This window comes from Sparus aurata, chromosome 14 (genome assembly GCF_900880675.1).
Source record: "Sparus aurata chromosome 14, fSpaAur1.1, whole genome shotgun sequence".
Taxonomy (NCBI): Eukaryota; Metazoa; Chordata; class Actinopteri; order Spariformes; family Sparidae; genus Sparus; species Sparus aurata.
The window spans coordinates 15,281,631-15,296,087 of record NC_044200.1 but is presented as its reverse complement, the minus strand read 5'-3'; the positions used below and the strand labels follow the sequence as shown (position 1 = coordinate 15,296,087).

The 14,457-nt window shown below is 41.1% G+C and overlaps 1 protein-coding gene across 2 annotated transcripts in view; it reads left to right on the top strand.

Annotated features, from left to right (window-relative positions):
* plxna4 (plexin A4) overlaps window positions 1-14,457 on the top strand; it is a 233,762-nt gene that overhangs the window by 27,823 nt on the left and 191,482 nt on the right. For both annotated transcript variants that reach the window (XM_030439779.1, XM_030439780.1), the window contains exon 3: window positions 10,080-10,262. In XM_030439779.1, the coding sequence (XP_030295639.1) occupies window positions 10,080-10,262 (183 nt within the window). The remainder of the gene's footprint in view (window positions 1-10,079; window positions 10,263-14,457) is intronic.

Genomic DNA, 14,457 nt, shown 5'->3' with positions numbered 1-14,457 from the left:
TGTGAGGATAGAAATGTAACATTTCATTTGTTTGACTGATTTTTTTAAGTAAAGTATTCCTCTACTTCACAAAATAAAGCATTCAACCTCCATCCAAGCATTATTATAATTAGAGAAGAACACTGACTAAATGCACTGGTGAGCAAAATACAAATGTTTTACTAGGAAATATGATCGTTGCAATGACAAATAGTGTTTTCCTCACTCAGGCCAGTCATATATATTATCTACATGAGCTACAAATGAAAATTTATACAGCCACAAATACTTGTAGCAAGAATTTCATTGCTTGGTCACGGTCATATTTCAGAGACATAAATTTGATCCTCTTGCAGCTGCTCAGTCCATATTGTTCTGACCTTAGCCATGCACTATCTCGAGACATTATGAAGTTGACCCTCCACTCGTGTTTGGTTCTGGAATCACAGTGTTTATCTATTAATCCGTCTCTGGCACGGCGCACGTTCCGGGGCGCCTTTGTCTGCTGCTTGAGGGCCTGATAAATCACGCCTGGGGTGGAGCTGTCAGCAGGGAGAGAGGAAGTGTGAGGGAGCACACAGGGGTTAGCGCTGAGGAATGATGCCATTTCAGCATGCGCCACAGTATCGCCACCGCCACCGCATAAATTAGACCCTGCTGAACAAGTGACGGTGGACTCTGCAGGAGATAGATGAGTTCTGACACACATACACACACGCGTGCCACCACACTTTTTAAGTATGGCTACTGCAGAGATGGAGAAGGTTGTTTTTTAGAGGCAGAGAGGAGCTATTGGTGAAGTGGAATCACAGCAATAAATACCATTTTTAAATGGAAGGCTAATTAAGTGATAATTCTGTGGTGCAACAGCCATAAATTGGGAGTCATATTTAAATACATAGACACACAAATACACAGATGAATCAGAGGACTATTGCTTGAGCTTTAGTAAATTAGTAGATGTAAATATATTAGGCCATATATTACTGGGATGAGTGTTTTCACAAAGAGAACATATTGCATGCTGAGATGAGTAGAGCTGAAAGCAAACCCTCATCTTGTGTATATGTCTGTGATGGCTGGTTGTCTTTCTCATATCCCGTGGTAGATTTTTTATTTTTTTTTTGTGATTCATTGGTTGTTAGTTTCGGATTAAATCATTTGCTGCCTTAAATGATGCATGACTGGGAGCGCTATGTCTCCTATTTAATCAGAAATGTAGTTTAAACTTGTGGTCTCCACTCTGTGCGTCCCAGTGGTATAGACACCCAACATTGACATGTGCAGTACATGTACATAAACATGCTCAAACTCTTTCTTGAACATACCAAACAGAATTGCTCAGAAACTTGTGGAAATCAGACAGCTTTTTGGGTTATGCTACTCTAATTGAGGAATCACACAACCACATAAATATCAAATAAGAGTATTGCACACTTTTTACAACTCTTACTCTGCTCTTACAAAGTCTTGCTTTATTTTCCATAATTTCTGACGCAGACTAAGTAAAAGTTACGATTAGATCAAAGAGGGGATTTAGACAAATTGGTCAAAATAATTTTATTTTTAAATGCCAGTAAAATTGTCCAGTAAAAAGACTTTTTTACTTGCTTAAGGGAAGCTAGCAGCTCAATTGCAGTAGTGGGTGTCCACTTGGAGCAGAAATTCCTTAATGTGTTTGCGATACGATCATATAACACAATCTCCTTTTTTTGAAAAAGACTGGAAAACACATATTTTTAGGTACCTGCATTTTCTAACAAGAAATAATCAAATTATCGAAGGACGTATAAAAATGTTCAAGGACACAAGTACATTTACAGGCCTGAGTAGGACAGTATAAACACTTGCCATCAGACCTTTGTTGCTTTACACCATCCTTAAGAGGCTTTCAGCGGGAGTGGGTGAGATAAAAAAGGGGGAGAAGTTGAAAAAAAAGTGAGTTCAGAGAGTGGCATGATGGGTGAGAGAGCAGAAGAGAGGATAGATGCTAAGAGCGGGAGTGAGAAGGGGGGGAAGCATCCTCTCTCCCCCAAATAGCCACGCTTGGCTGAGCCACATAATGCGTGCTCAACAGTATAAGTCTGCAAAGGGCCTGCATCCATAGATCATTGTGAAGTGGCATGTGACCTATAAAAAAAAAAAAAACGCTGCCTGCCTACATGTTCACTGTGTCAGCAGAAAAAAAACAGAACAACAAAACAGCGGGATCGCAGTAAATTCACTCTCTGCTCTCCTCTCTCTCATCCTTGATTCATTGCTCACTGCCTGTGCTTGTCTTTTCTCCTTTTGACTGTCCTTCTCCTCATGTTGTTATAAAAATAGTTGCCGCCATCCCGGCCTCTCATTCTCCGTTACTCTACCCCTCCTTGAGTCTGTCTTTCTCTCCCCTTTATTTCCTCATACAATGCTTTCCATACAGCAAAGTGCTGTCTCTCACCCCCACCTCTAAACATGGAAGAGAAAATTACAAGGTCGCCTGTAAGTCCCTGACAGGCCACGGCCATCCCCTCATCCCTTCTGCTAATGATCATTAATTACATGTCATTAACTAACATGCCACGGGCTATTCTTCCACATTTGTCATGTGCTATCGACTTCACATTCTGAATTCACGCCAATTAATTAGATTATTCTACTCGGCCGCTGTTTCTTTGAGTCTATTTCTTGATCTCTCTCACTGTGTGCCCCCGACACACGTGCTCACCCTTCCCTCGTTTCATCCTTCACTTAAAAGGAACTCTTCCAATAGGACATTCTGTTTCCCCCATGCTCATTTCTTCATGTTTTTGACTCTTTTCTTTCGTCTATTTCATTCTGCTTTTGAGCAACCTTTGAATGGCGAGTGTGCCGACTATCTCCATCTCTCCTCCTGATTGCGGAGCTTAATCAGTCGCTGGCTGCTGCTGCTACTGATGAGTCAGTCTAGGCCACATCCTCAGGAAGGGAAAGGCTAGTGGATTCATTAAGAACATCCAGACTGCCCCCCTCCCTTCTTCCCCACTTCACCCCACTCCATCCACATATCCGCTATCCTGCTTGCTGCCTGGCTCGCTAATTAAATCTCCATACATGATACCACTTGCTAAAGGTCAGAATCCATCACAATATCATTATTCTGTGATTAAACAAATGTCTCCTGTATCCGTCACTATCCTCTGGCTGTATTGGGTATCTTCTTTTCTTTGCCCTGTTGTTTATGTCTTTTGTCTGGTTCTTTGAAAATTCATATCACTTTTGTGTGTACCTCTTTTCCCATTATATGATTCATTTACTTCTACTTACTAATGATCAGTCCTGTTGACTGATTAAAAGTATTTTTTCAATCTTAGACACATTTGTTGAACTATATGACATTACATTAAAAGATGTCTCTTAAATCATAACATAAATGTTACACCTTTAAATATGAAGCAGACAAGTGCAATTTCTTTAATAACCAATTTGTCAACTCAAAACACAAAAGCAGATTTTTTGAATTGTGTCGACTTTGTAGCCGCTCACGCATACATACTTGTTTTTCTCAATTTTTATCACTTGAATGAAAACAGTTTGGGGTGAAAAATAAAAATGGTAATGCCTCGTAATCCTTCCGAAAGAAATAATGAAATATTTTCTGCCTGTACACAGTGAAGCGGAAAACAAGGGTTAGGAAGTTATCTGACGCGTCTCTCTCTTCAGCTCAGAGTGTGATTTGTGAACCAATCCCAGCATCTCTTAAACTCCCAACTCACCTCTTATGTTCTCCTACCTTCTCCCTCTCCTGGCTCAGCTCTCGTGATGTCTCAGTTTCTCTCCAAATTTGTCATGCTGTTTCGTTCGTTCCTGATTTGATTGTTTTCCCTAACCAATATTTATTATGTGTTGTAGCTGCTCAGCTTACGGTTGGCAGGTGCGAGCATTCGGCAAACATGATTTAACAGAATATCACAGGCTTATCAAAGCTTGCCTCCTCACATTGAAACCTGCCAACAGAGCACGCAAATAAATCAACTTTGTTTCAGGCCCACCCTGAGAAGTGTGTGTGCACCGCCCTGTATACCCACTGCAATATACACAGATTTGCTGTATTTTCCAGCATTTTTTAATAAGAATGTGCGCGAACTCACACTATCATTCCCCATTTCACATTGGATAACTGCACCGATCTGTCAGGATTGATGGCGTTTCTTCCCTGAGATGACATCACCATGGAGGCATTGAACAAGCCCTGTGTGTGTGCCCGTGTTTATATATATTCTTTCTTTTTTCAGTTCTAATCATTGTGACTGGTTTTTCGAAACAGTCCCCAGGGCGCCATACAAAGGGGAAAGTTAAATCTACTTGGTGACAGCTCTTGTACGATGTATTCAAACTGAATTTTGAGCACGATTCAGTCTGAGTGCTGCAAAAGAAATGCTCTCTGCTGGAATGCCCTGCGGATGCCTTAAGAAAACGACAATGAGCAGCGAATCCCAGCCATCAGCAACTGATTCACAATAACTCGTGCTCTTACCAAGACGATAATTCTGCATTGGTTTTAAGAGGAATTTTTTCAGAATAATAATTTTTAATAACAAGTTACAAAGTAACATTTACACATTTTAGTGTTTTCTGATCTCGGGCAGTACGACTGTATGTGAACAAACAGTAGTTTAAAGCCCTTTATGACTCCTTAAGAAGGATAATGGATACAAAATCTATTTTCCTGTCTCTCACAGAATATGCTATTCTGAATCTCTGGACACCCTGTGTAAATTCATTCCTAGAGATGTTCAACTCCTGGTACTATGTTTGTACATGCGTGTAATCACAAGTGATTATGTGTGTTTGTAAGAACACTTGACCAGCAGGACTTTGCTACAGAGGCTTCTCTCTTCCTTTGGCACTCTGCATCTCGCTCATTCTCATTCTGTTTCCTGAAACAGGCATCTGAAAGCAGAAGAGCCCTCAGATGGCTCAATTGGGTATAGAGTTGGACAGTTTCCAAAACAGACAAGTTATATTGAAGAGGGGAATACAAAAATGATTTATGGAGACAAGACACGAGTGTGAGAGTGCATTGCACATCTCACTGTCTGTGTGTGAGTGTGTGTGTTTGCGTGTGTGTGTGTGTGTGTGTGTGTGTGTGTGTGTGATGGTGTGTTCTGTCACGCGTTGCTACTGTGATGGAGGGCACCACGGATCACTAGTCAGACAGACTCTGTCTTGGCACAGTAGCAAGTGGTCCATCTCACACACACACACACACACACACACACGTAAACACACACACTCACACACAGACAGTGAGATGTGCAATGCACTTATGCGCTTAATTTGAACTAAAGAGTCAAAGGTTTTAGCTAAATAGAAATAGTACCAGATGTTATTCCTCAGCTTTTCGCCAGTTTAAGCAGATCAGAGAGAATGTGACAGAACGATCAGTCATGTACAGTTTATATAACAAACAGTGGGTCCAATACAGAAGTGGCTGTTAGAAAACCTGCTCTGTTGAGATCATAACAACAACATTGTCACTTTCAGCTATCTTTCCAAAAGCTACAAGCTAGCAATAGATCTGAACTTTGAATCTAAAAACATTTTGAGTAAGTTGCCAGTTACATGAATCTTCGCTAAATATTTTAGTTGGAAATTGAATCTGTGGAGGGAGAAACTCAAAGTTCAAAAGACAAAAAAGGAGCATCTGGAGCTGAATATTTTTCACATAGAATAAATGCAATGATTCCTTTAAAGGATTAACACTAACATACTTTATTTGCCTTCCAATGAACTAAATGTCCTTGTGCATATATTTAAAAAAATACCATTCACCATCTTAAATACCATTTTTGTATATGCTTCACTTCAAAGTGACTCACTGTTGCTGCAGGAGTCATACAGCCAATGTTTTAGCATAGTTAAATTGAATGTTGACATTAAATCTTACAGTGAATGCTGCAAACCCACTTAGTCATGACATAATTTTCTAGTGCCGCCAATCATCCTGGCAGGTCAGTCATTTAGCACAGTGGGGTTAGAGGAAATACTGGATATTTAAGTGGCTGATTATGCAAAGAGCAACCACATGGATTTTTTAAAATTATTTTTACTCCTCCAGTCTTTAAAGGAGAGGTTTTCCCATGTAATCACCAATAACTGAAACAAGCTTACCATATACAACAATTGTTTTATGATGCCTTTTTACGATAAATGGACTGAAACTGGCGCATGGAGTATAATAACTGCATTAAAAGGAATGGCTAGAAGTGCAAGAAAATGGACTTCACGGAGCCTCCAACGGTTGACCAGCGACATGAAGCGAAATGTCTCTGTGGTTTAATGTGTGTCATTAACTTCGTGAACTTACAGCCAATAGAACAGGCCCCTCACAACAGTGCAAGCCCAGATTAGGCCATACATCAGAGAGCGTTGGAGAGCGGATCTCTTTCAGTCCCCACTAATCGCATTGACCAACTCTCTCTCTCCTTCGCGTGCGCCCACTGCCCCCTCTCTTTCTCTCCACTCTGTATCTGCTGATCCCTCTGCACAGTCCAGAAGAGAGCTCTCTTTGTGCTGGTGCTGGCAGGCAAACAGAAGCAGAGAGATGGATATGGCTGAGAGTGACCTGATTCTGCCTCAGTGTCTGGCCTCTGTCCAAATACAGAGACTCTGCTCTCCTGTCCCTCTGTCTTAAGGGAGGAACCCCCTGTCTTTCTCCTCTGTTGCTACGCTGCAGGATGCTGGCTGGAGTACCCACCAGACCTGAGCAAGACTTGAGTTTGTAGATATAAGTCATTTGAGTTCTTTCAGTTCGACTTATTTTTAATACCTATTCAGATTATCTCTGTACATGTAAGCATTTGTTTAAATCGCAGGTCGTCTGTTACCAAAGTTGGCGGGCCTCATTTACTTACATATTTTGGCTTGAATGTCATCATAAAAATTGAGTGAAAATAATTGTCTGAATTAGAAAGCTGTTAGGCATAACTTTATTTAAGGACAGCAATCTTAAAATAATGTGTGCAATTAATCTATCACTGTGAACTGTCGACATCACTTGTAAATTTTGTTCCTAATTGCAAATATCTTGGAACATTTTCATCATAATTTGTTTTTATATGCAGACGTTAATCAAGTCTGTGCATACAAACCTCTAATGAATGAGGCCCTTTGACAGTAAAAGACAGAGATAAAGAATATTGAAAATCATCTTCAAGGTCTACATGCAGTTGGTGCCAATGCTTGGACAACTTAAAGAGCACTGGCCATCGGAAGTTAAGAGAGAGAAAAAGCAATGAAACAAAATGGTAACCCAGTTTGAAAAATGCATTAATGAGATGGGCTGGAAGGAAGAAAAGGGGCATAAAAGTGATGGAAGCAGTGACAGCAATGTCTTATTGGCAGACAATGTCAAAGGCTACATTGATATTATTTGGTGTTCCGACTAGACACGTCTTTTGCATCACAACTACAAATGTCATGTTTTGGTGGCAGCGTTATGAAAATGTGTCTGCTTCCTGAAGGGGCTGACAGACAGACAGTATATTTCATTAGATTGCAGAACGTGGGACAGAGATGGTGGCAGTGATTGGCAACCGGCAGAAATAATATAGCATGTGTCAGTGACAAGAGAGAAAAACACACACGTTTCAACACTTACAAAAAAATCCTCCTCGCACACATGCACCACCCCTCACTTACGCAGACACACAAGTGTGTTGACAGAAGCAGGCAGATAATGTGACTTGATTTTTAATGATGAAAACCACTTTTATATTTTTGGTAAAGTAATAAATCTTGTGAGAAATGGCTGCACCTTGGTTATCTTTTGGGCAGCATTCAATCATTGAGGCCCCCGAATACTACAAAGTATTCCATTTTGCCTCTGATGGACCCTGTTAACCTTTGAACCTTGGGACGCACTGGCAGCAACATGAAGAGTCAAGGAATAAAAACAAATGCATAGAAAGATAGCTTTGCTGGAGACTGTGGACCATAGTTGAGGTCATTGTTGGCTTCTTGGTGCATCAGAAAGGAAGAGGAATTGTGTTAATCATGGATTGTCGTCTCAGAAAGGCAGGTAGAGTAACACTCCAAACCAGAGTGATATTTCATTGTGATTTTATGGAGTGACCCTGGCTCTCATCAGAGCACCATTAATCTAGCAGCAAGCCACCACACGATTCATAGGACAGAGTGCATTCTTGACAACAACTCATTCTGAAAAGGTCGCAGTGCTAGAAAGATAGGGCAAGGAGAGGCGAGCGAATTGGAGGAAAAATCGTCCACTTTGATATTTTTTTGTTGTGCACCAGGATTCATCTTTGTTTACCCTCTCTGGCATCTCAGTCATGCATTGTTATCTATCATCTCGCCTTCAGCCATCTCTCTTTGTCCTAATCTCAACCCTCCAACCATATGACATGATCTTGACCCAAATTCAGGTCATCTCTATCGATCATTCATATAAGCCCCATGTTATATAGCCTAAAGCCCATTGTGGCCTGGACCAGCCATGTTCCATTTGTCTAATGAAAGCATATTTCCTCTGTGGCTCACTGTGAGGCTTCTGATGATGATGATGATGATGGCCTTTACTGAAAGGTTGTGAGGAGACATCTTGTGCTTACAAGATTGATTGAGAGCACGGGGGGTGCACTTTCACGGGTAAAAATAAGGAAAATAAGTCATAAACTAAAATACCCTCTACGCCCCTCCCAGAGCATCCCACCCTTGACAGCTCAAACCAACTGGCAAGTGTAGATTTGAAATGACTCAATAGGTTTTTTAAACAAGATCTATTGGTGCATCTGAAGCTCAGAGTTTTGGTTGTATGTCAGGATATTCCTGTATATGCCTGAGGTAATTTGCCATCATCTTAAAGATAGACTTTCCTGAATTAGCTGTTCTGAACCAGTGCATGTCCAGTCAATAATATCAGACCAGTACTGCCCACATCTATTACAAGGACTTCATTTGAACAAGGAAATCAGTGGGTATGGAGTTGCTTTTCCTAAAGTCATTACAGCAACGTTTGCATCTCATAACTCATGCCCACTATCTTACCTTACTGGCATTTTCTGTGTGTTTTTGAAAGAGAGTGAAGGCACTGTCTCCTGCCAAGGCATTTCTCTCCACAGCAACCCCACCACATTGCTAAGCTATTAATCAAGAGCCATGCCTGCTTCAGTCCTAAGCCCAGTGTTTCAAATCCATCCATACACACAGAATAATGACCAATCCCCAGAGCCATTATTCTCTTATCAAAACCCATAAGTCATTCTGCCCACAGTGACTGGTATGAATATCCTCCCTGCAGGATAAAACACATGCATGCAAGCACAAAATAAGTAGAAAGGCACAAAAACATGAAACACGCACATCTGTATTTAATCACAAAATCACAGCAGCATGTCCACACAGAAAGCATAACAGATGAACCTCCATCAAGAGTTGCATTAGAGTCTCCCATTTCTTACACGTTTTTTTTTTTCCCATTTATATATATTTAGATGCAATGCGGTGATTTGCCTCAGTGACGATGCAGCACTTCTCTTTTTTTCTATTTCACTCGGTTCTCTTTGAATCATTTCAGATCCAATATCTTGCCGCACTGGCATTTCTGCAGTTGCTGTAGCATTGGGTGGACGGTGGGGAATTGTGCCTGACAGAGCAGCCTCTGGCACTATTACAGAGCAAGTGCCTGACTGCAGTCTTCTTCCATCTTCATCTCTCTCTTACTTCTTTCCACGTTTGCCGTTTACTGCATGTGGACCAGCAGACGCACACACGCATACAAATGCTCACACATTCTTTTCTCACATACAAACTGTTTCTATCTTTTATTAAAGCACAGTCAGAGGCAAAATATTGATTTTCATTATTCTTGAACTCCTCTTTTCTGCTGTGTACGCTTGTATCCCGATAACCATGGTCTATACTGCTAACAGATTCTGCCAACTTACCCCAAACTCCGCTCCCAGAAGATCTCTGTGGCATAGAACTCGATCCAAATGAAGAATTTATGAAGTGCTGCAGTGCCCTTTAATCTATCATCAAAACATTTGTAACCCTAGTATGGATGAGGGAAACTAAATTATATTTGTCATGCATTAATTGCTCTATTTCTTCCACTGCAGCTATTGACCATTGACGATGACTTTTGTGGCTTGGACATGAACGCGCCATTGGGCGTGTCTGAGATGGTGCGTGGCAAGCCTCTCTTCTCCGACGCCATTGACAAAATGACCTCCGTCATCGGCTATGTCTACAAGAACCACTCTCTGGTCTTCGTGGGCACAAAAAGTGGACGAGTCAAGAAGGTAAGGGGCTGGAATAATGAGAGAAGATTTGCAGAGATGGCTGGATTGATGAAGGAAGAGATTTGGTTTCTCTCTTTCAGAATGTGGAGTTAGGTCTGGGAATTGGGGACTGCTGGATTGGAGGAGGGATAGTAGTAGTAAGGCAGATTGACTTTCAGGCAAATCAGCTGAGTTGGCTGTATTTGCAGGAGGAAGAGGTGTGTGTGTGTGTGTGTGTGTGTAAGAGAGAGAGAGAGAGAGAGAGAGAGAGAAAGGAAAGAGAAGGGGATTGAAAGGAGGAAGTGTGTGTGCTTTGCTGTGGAGAGAATTTGTGTGTGTTTTGAGGAAGGAGGGGGGATCAGGAGAACCCCTGAGGGGGTTTTATTTCTAGAGCCAAGCCTATCTGGTATCTCTCAACATCCTCCTCATCCACTGCACCATATATCACACATACACTTGTATACACCCGGTATCAGGAGTATCCGCTGTACTTTTCCTTCACTTTGGACTCACTAGAAAATCCAGAGCCCTGGGGGCAGATTGTAGCACACATCAGCATGTTGCAGAACTTGCTAGACAGCACAGATCAGCATGTTGGGGAATCGATTAGACAAAGTTTCTTATCTGTTTCTTGAGGCAAATTGAGGGATCAGAATTGAATGAAATACATCATTTATTAGGATGTCATTACAGTGTATAAGCTATACACTATCAGTCACATTTGTTCGTTATAGATTAGTATTTTTGAAATGTTTCTGCAGTCATTGGGCAGCATAGTAAAAGTTAATTTAGATTAATTATTATTTTATTCTTTATTTTAGAAAAGGTAGCTCCTGTAAACTTGTCGAGTTCCTTTTTGTGCTTGGAGGTTCAGCCATAGTAAATATCTTTGACCATTACTGTCTCTCCCTTGAAAAACATGACACATTCTGTGTGACAGCAAAGCCCTTGGCTAAACAAGATTTGTCCCCTCAGAGTTAAACAGCACTGGATAAGCTGGGTTTTGGCATGTTGTGACTTCCACCTTAGACTTTCCTCATGCCCCTGTGCCCTTGCTTGTGTGGCAGGCCTTTTCTGTGCTAATGGGATGATGCACTGCAGCTAGGTGTGATAGAAGTGTGGTAGCTTCTGTGCTTTTACCCTTGCTTTCGCACACACACACGCACACACACACACAAACACACACACACACACACACACACACACACACACACATATATGTATATATATATATATATATATATATATATATATATATATATATATATATATATCGTAGGGCCATGACTGAGACTAATTCTGTGCCGGCCAGACCAGTGAGCCTCACAGGCCTGGGGAAAACAGCATTATTCTGATAGGAGGAAATAGGGAGGGATGGAGGGAGTGAGGGATTCAGAGGAGAGAGATTGGACAGAGATGGACTATATTCCTGAAATGCATGTTATGCAAGGGAGGAAGGAGGGCTGTTTCTATGTGGTATGATGATTAAAGACAGAATGGAGAAAGTTAAACAAAGATGCAGTTGTGGCCGGAACAAGCAGCCGATGTCAAGTGGTGTTTTCCTGCTGATACACAGGCAGACCTGATTGCTGGTTTTTACGTTGTTTGTTTTTGTTGATTATGGGCCCCTGCCTGTGTTTGTTGTTTGTTTTTTTTTCTCACAGGAGCAGAATGGTTGAGGCAGCAGTTTTCCATGTTGGAAGACAATAACCAACATGTAGGCAGATGTTTCAAACACGGGAAATATGTAATCATATTTAATACCTGCTGCTAATCAGTGGTGATCAGTGCCAGTTAGGAAGGGGACATTTAGTGGCTTTGAGTTGGTTTTCAGGCTATTCTGAATATTGTTTTTTTGCTTCAGGATTTGAGGAACCTTTTTTTTCCTGGTTCTCGTCCTGTTTTTCTTCTCCTTTCCCTTGGCCTTTCTCCAGACATCTCTCAAAACTGCATGTTGGCACTTAAGAGAATCGTGTCTGCAGGATTTTGGCAATGCTCTCACTCAAACTCAACATGAATGAAGATCAGAAATGTGTGCACATATGGTATATTCGGGCAGAGAAACCCCACAGACACAAACCATCTTGACAAAAGGTAATCAATATCCTGTGTCAACTCAGGCGTACACACATGCACACACAGCCCCATTACAACCCACTCCTCCCCTCCCATGTCCGTGTTTCTCCTCCCCTGTTGTTAACTGTATACCATTAGATGACATCACAGGCAATAAAAGGCAACAACAAGACAATAAAAGGTCTGAGCTTCAGTCCACCTCCTTCATCAGTGACTTTATAACCCCTCAGCTAATGGATGTTGATTTATATACACTCCTCCACCTTACATGTTCCATCCTTCAAACCTCTCCTCCTCCTCCTCCTCCTCCTCACTTCTTCTCTCACTCACTGTGTTTCACCCTTTCTGTTTTTCTCAGCGTTATTTATGATCCTGTGACTAACACGTCACCCAGAATAAATATAAGCATTACGGTAAAAGAGAGTGGATGGACTTTAATGCAATGGTCTTTGGGTTGAGCTACATGTTAGTGTTTACAGGCTCACGTTTATGACATCATGAAGTTGTGCCAGGCAGGAAGCTGAGTGAATTAAATTCAATTTGCTTGTAAAATGTTTTATGTAATGGGGCTGAAAGTTACATTTTGCTAGTATAATGCAAGGCCTGTGGGCTTGACTACAGACATGGTCGTACTTCCAGACTGATGATGACTCATTAACGCGATGCATTTCACTAGCCTCTAAAGCTAACCATAACTATCACAACTGCATGCTTAACCCCAACCCTTACCTTAACTTCAACCTTATTTGTTTTATTTATTAAGGATATTTTAACATTTGTTTTACATTCCAGTTCTAATGTCTAAGCTTAAGAATTCAGAGTTCACTGCTCTTTGAAAAGGTGCACTTATGTTATTATGTTGTTGTTATATGAGTGGTATAAGATCGTCTTGAAATGAAAAATATATCTATCACATTTATTTTTGGTAATAAGTGAGATTTATGCTTATAATTATTAAGTTTGTTGTTAAACTACAACATGTTCTGCCTTCGTTACTTAGCCTTATAGCAAGTGTGTGATAAACCATATTTGAGAGGCGAGTGCAAAAAAATTGTGTATATTGGCTGATATGTCCATGTCTGAATTTTTTACTCCCCAATATGGCAACTGCCCCAAAAGCGAGTGTCATTTGGGCTCTAGATAGTATATTGTCCAACAAAAGTATCGTTAAAGCCCTTTCTAAGCATCAGTTGGAGCTGCTTTGGCGATTAACGTTGAGTGTCTTCATGTAATGTAGTCCTTGGCTCAGTGGACTGTATCGTTGTTTCGAAAGATGAGCAGAATGACAATCTTGTAGGTGTGGGAAGCAAAAGTGACGGAAAACTGTTAAATAAGGTTGGCCCAGGAAGAAACAACAGAAAATCTCCAGTAGAAGAATAAAGGCAAAACATGAGAGAAAATATCTTTTAATATTGAACTTTCCACCAATGTTTTTTCTTTTTTCAAACTAAGGCTTTACTCTCAAACGGTCCTTTGAAGACATAAGAACCAGCCAAAATTTCCTCACTTTGCTCTCATAGTCTACCAATTTGAAGTTCATCCTCACAAAAACAGTAATAAAAGACTACACAGAATATAGCATGTGCTTTAGATGTCTCTGATGGTTGTGTGAAGTTGGAATTGACACAGTCTAAGCTGAACTGAACACCATTTTGTCAGCATAAAACAGGCAATGCTGTTGAATCAGTGGTATTCTGTACATACCCATGGCTTCTGCCATGCCTGGCCTTCACCATCACACACAATGCCTAAAATCTCACAGTGCACAGAGCCTGTATATGATCTCTATTTCAACCTAACCTCTAACTCTTTTCAATCTCTTCTTCTCCGCTCTTTCTCTTTATTTCTTTACCTCCTCTCCCTCCCTCTCTCTACCTCTGTTTGCCCTCTCTTCATAATTTCCCTCTTACTTATCGCCTTTATCTCTCTCCCTCCCTCCGTCAATCTGTCCATGGCTGAGTGGAGTTTGCTGTGAGAGCTCTTTGATGACTACCTCCTGCCATTGGAAGTGAATGGACCATATGGCTTCTGTCAGCCTGTCTGTCGGTCAGCTTGTGTGTGCGTTGGTCTATGGCTTTTAGGAGATGGAGATGCGATGAAGATAAAAGGCTGAGGCTGGGTACGGTTTAAACCCATTTAC